General features: G+C 33.1%; 1 protein-coding gene across 2 annotated transcripts; it reads right to left on the bottom strand.

The window, feature by feature from the left end:
* Nucleotides 1-30: 30 nt before the first annotated feature.
* On the bottom strand, nt 31-3,709 carry LOC110037080. Of its 2 annotated transcripts, none has more exons than XM_020741655.1 (6): nt 3,592-3,709; nt 2,643-2,784; nt 2,151-2,321; nt 1,293-1,448; nt 443-549; nt 31-273 (listed from the first exon to the last, which is right to left on the bottom strand). In XM_020741655.1, the coding sequence occupies exons 1-6, from the start codon at nt 3,630-3,632 to the stop codon at nt 129-131; spliced, it is 762 nt and encodes a 253-aa protein (XP_020597314.1). In that variant the 5' UTR covers nt 3,633-3,709; the 3' UTR covers nt 31-128. The 2 variants fall into 2 exon arrangements, with proteins under 2 accessions (XP_020597314.1, XP_020597315.1); XM_020741656.1 differs by having other exon boundaries at nt 132-273; nt 443-503.
* Between the last annotated feature and the right edge of the window lie 987 nt (nt 3,710-4,696).

Genomic DNA, 4,696 nt, shown 5'->3' with positions numbered 1-4,696 from the left:
TTAGTTTTAGCAAAAGCTTAATCGGTCCTGTTTTTAAATTTTCGATTTAGGTTTCATTCAGTTTGATTAATTTATAAATTGACCCATCCAAACTATCCGTTGGCACCAAATTAACTGTTTGCACGCCCCTACTTGCGGACTTCGGGTGGGCCAAGAAAAATAAAAGAGTTGTTGATACTCACCTTGCATTCTCTTTGCCATGACCCCACTTCTCCTGGTAATGCCAACCCAATGTATGCAGAACTTGCATATAGATCATCATCATCAATGTACCTAACAAAGTATAACAAATCATACAGAATATTGTCTGTCTAATAATTTTTTTCATATGGAGATAAATTTCTATATATCATAGAATCATAATTTAGTTAAATGCACTCCATTTCCTTGAGCTTTTGTGTAATTTACTGAATTGCTTCATGCAATTAAAAAATGACCATACCTATCACGAATGAGTAGCCTACCGGTAACAAAGCCCCTTTCTCCAGCCTTCTGGTAATCTTCTGAAAGAGGGAAAGCATATGGCCAACACTCTACTTCAGTTCTCATCTAGAATAACAAACAACATGGCGAAGGGAGCATGAGAAAATTTTTAGGGGAGATTTAAATATCTACCACTCCATTCTTATGTATTTACATATCTTACATTTAAACTTCAATATTTTGGCCTTATGCATGAAAATGTGTGCATCACTTTTTAAAAGTGAACATGGTGGTATTTTTATGCGATATTAAAGATTTGGGTGGGTATGCATGTAAACACATAAAAATTGAGTGGTCTTGTGTGTAAATGCCTAATTTTCATATCAATAGCAGAAAGTTCCTGAAGTGCAATAAAGCAAATAGGTATTCACAATAAAAGTTAGGAAATTCTTAGGATTTGAGTAAATATTATAAGTCAGCAATTCATTAATGTTTGTAATAATCACTTTGAGATCTCACAAATTTGTAACTGAGAATTTTAGGAGGCATCTGCAGGAATATACTACAGTAAATATGCAGAATTTACATAAAAGTTAACACTCAACAACCAAATATATCTTGAAATAGCCTCTTGACCATCATGAGTGGTCACATTTCTGTAATTTAGTCCTTCAACTATACATAATTGATCTATAATTTTCTCTCAGGTAGAGATTGATCAAAATTGGGATACAAAATTGATCCCAATTTAGTTCCTACGGGACCATTTAAGATCAATATTATATAGTTGAGAGACCAAATTGAAATGATACTCTAGGAGTACATTAACCTCATGCAAAAAGTCTGATCATGAAAGTTCCAACTTCAACCTGCAAATTTGCATCCTCCCACAGAATATGTGGACCTGTTTCTCCCCAGGTAGAATTAAGATATATGAACACTGGGCCAAAGACCTTTTTCCAGTATTCTCCATTTCTGAATTTAGGCACAAGATCATCTCCAGAATAGTGAGCACTAAAGAACATCTGTACATAAAACAAACACAAACTTACATTAAGAATGAAATCATCGAGATTATTATCAATCACAGTGCAAATATTAATGTCAGTAATAATTTTTTTTAGCCGCACACCAGTGCATTAGTTTTCAAATAAACCCAAGTGGTTATCCTGGCGTACATAGAAAAAGTAGGAAGGTATACATGCCACTCAATTCTTATGCATTTACATATCTAACACCAAAACTCTAATTTTTTACATTATGCCACACAACCATGCATGAAAATGTGCATCACTTTTTAAAAGTCATAGAAAGTAATGGTATTTTGGATGTGATATGCAAGATTTGGTGATATAGGCGTAAAAAAGCAAAATTTAGCAGTTAGATGTGTAAAAACATAGCTATTGGGTGGTATGTTGAGGCATTTACATACATACCACTCAATTGTTATGTATTTACATCTCTAACACCAAAACTTCAATCTTTACATATATGCCGCCTTATCTATGCATGAAAAAGTGTATTTCACTTTTTAAAAGTCAAAATAGGGGTATTTTTTTATGTGATATGAGAGATTTAGGTGGGATAGATGTAAAAAACCAAACTTTAGATGTTAGATATGTAAAAAACATCCGAGTTCCAAAAAGTAATTATAAATCACAGCATAAAGCAAATTTTCAGGTGACATTTAAGGAAATTATGAATTTAACTTGAGAGTAAGCACTCACAGCAAGGGTGGTAGGACCAACATGAGAGGTAAGATTTTGCTTTGTAGGCCCGCCGGTACGGAATTCGTCACTAGGTGTAATTTGCCAAAAGCCCGTAGGAGGATCAAATGAGATCCAGCCATGAACTTTGTTGTCTTTATTATCACAAGAATACTGATACTTGTCGTCCACCTAAGCAAATCATTTAGGGAAGATTTACATACATACAACTCAATTCCAATGTATTTACATATCTAACACCTAAACTTCAATTTTTACATAACATGCCACGTTACCTATGCATGAAAAAGTGCACTTCACTATTACTAAAATTGTGATATTTTTTATGTGATGCGAAAGATTTGGGTGGTATTAATGTAAAAAAGTAAAGTTTAGGTGTTAGATATGTAAATACATATGAATAAGGTGGTATGTATCTACATGCCCCGTCATTTAGTCTAAGAATCCGACCTCTTAAATCAAGACAAAACATAATTGTCACAATTCCCATACCTCTCCTGCAAGGTCTGGATAGATTGGATTTGTTAGTAGAACAGCTTCTGGGTAAGCTAACTGTTGACATCTTCCGGACATACGATCGTCGGGCATTGGCATGATTCTTTGTCGATTTTCAGCCACCGCCATGTAATGGAACCTAAAGCTCCATAAAATGCAACAAAAAATGCCAAATCATTCAACCCAACATATTAATTTTTAAGTTAAACAAGGTGAAATTTACATACACAGCACACAATTCTTATGCATTTAAATATCTCATATATATTTATATACATATTTGGGGAAAATCATTTAGGACATGTCATATGTAAAACATAAGAATTGTGTGTAATGTATACCGACATGCATTTTTTTGGGGGAGGCATTTATTTATTTACGTATCAAACACGTAAACTTTCATATTTATATACATACCACTCAAACATTTTACATTATAAAAAAAGTATCACTATCACTAACTTTTTAGAAGAGAAATACACCTTCTCACGCATAGGTTTTAACACCGAAGTGTTATAAATGTAAACAAAACTTCCGGTGTTGTAAATACATAATAATTGTGTGGTATGTATGTAAATTTCCCTTTAGTTGGGGGGAAACATGAGCTGGAATGCATTGGATGCACATGAAAAACTAAAGTGATATTGAAAATATAGGCTGAAGAAAACCAACTTAAGCCAGCAGTTATAACAAAAGCCTCTACTGACAAACTATTTTGGAAGATTTACATCCATACCACTCAATTCCTATGTATCTACATATCTAACAACTAACTTTTAATTTTTACATACATCCCACTTAACCTATGCCATGAAAAGGTATATTTCGCTTTTTAAACCTTAAAATGGCGATATTTTTTTTGTGTGAAGTGGTATAAATGTAAAAGGCAAAGTTAGATATGTAAATACAAAGAAATTGGAATAAAAGAAGTAAATAGTCAACTCACTTGTCTTTTCTAAGTTTGAAAGCAACCCTAGTTTCTGCCATATTGAAATCAGGCCATCCTTCCAAGTGCTCATAGATGGAATAAGTATAGAATCCTGATGAGCCGCGGAGCACAATAAACCTGAAATAATTAAATTACTAAATAAGAAATCAGCCACTAATACTAGAGTGTAAATGAGTCAAACACAAGCAAAGTTGGGCTCAAGTCGTGTTCAGCTTGTTAAAAAATACTATTATTCGTGTTCGGCTTGTTTATATTTCGAACCTATAGCTCTTATTGAGAAGGCAAAGCTGAAAGAAGTGAAACTCTTGTTACCCTCTGATGTCATCGTGGCTGACAAGTTTGCAGCAGATGCCAACAGCAAGGTTTGTTTAGTAATTTTTGAATTCTGATTATATATTTTGATGGAAGATTGATATCCATAACACTTAAATCGTAGGTATTCGCATATGTAAGGCCTAAATTTCGTTTTTTGCATACATGCTACCTGCATGAAAGGGTGTATTTCACTTTTTAAAAGTTAAAATATTGGTATTTTTTATGTGATTGAAAGATTTGGTTGGTATGAATGTAAAAAAGCAAATTTTAGGTGTTAGATATAAAAATACATAGAAATTGGGCTGTATGTATGTAAATGTTACTATAGACAGGCTAAATAACTGTAGCCATACGAAATTTTGGCAGCCATTAGGAAAAGTAAAAACTGTGAAAGAGATGATCTCGAACAGGTCTAGTAACAATACAAATTTACGTTAGCGCTTCAGTAAAAGTTTTCAAAGTCATAGATTTGGAGTTCAATCCTCGCCTGCATCATAATCATAATAATCTGAGAACATTTGGGTACTTGAAAAAATAAGATTTACATACATACCACTCAATTCTTATGCATTTACATATCTAACTCCTAAACTTCAATTTTTAAATTCATACCACCTTATGCATGAAGAGTTGTATTTCGCTTTTTGAATGTTAAAATAGTGGCATTTTTTTGTGAAATGAAAAATTGGGTTGGTGTGAATGTAAAATGGTAAACTGTCGGTGTTAGATATGTAAATGCATAAGAATTGGATGGTATGTATGTAAACGCTCCCAAAATTTAATGGCT

The sequence above is a fragment of the Phalaenopsis equestris genome, unplaced genomic scaffold (genome assembly GCF_001263595.1).
Source record: "Phalaenopsis equestris unplaced genomic scaffold, ASM126359v1 Scaffold214776, whole genome shotgun sequence".
NCBI classification, from domain to species: domain Eukaryota; kingdom Viridiplantae; phylum Streptophyta; class Magnoliopsida; order Asparagales; family Orchidaceae; genus Phalaenopsis; species Phalaenopsis equestris.
Note: the sequence above shows the minus strand (reverse complement) of the source record. Positions and strands in the feature narration are given on the sequence as shown.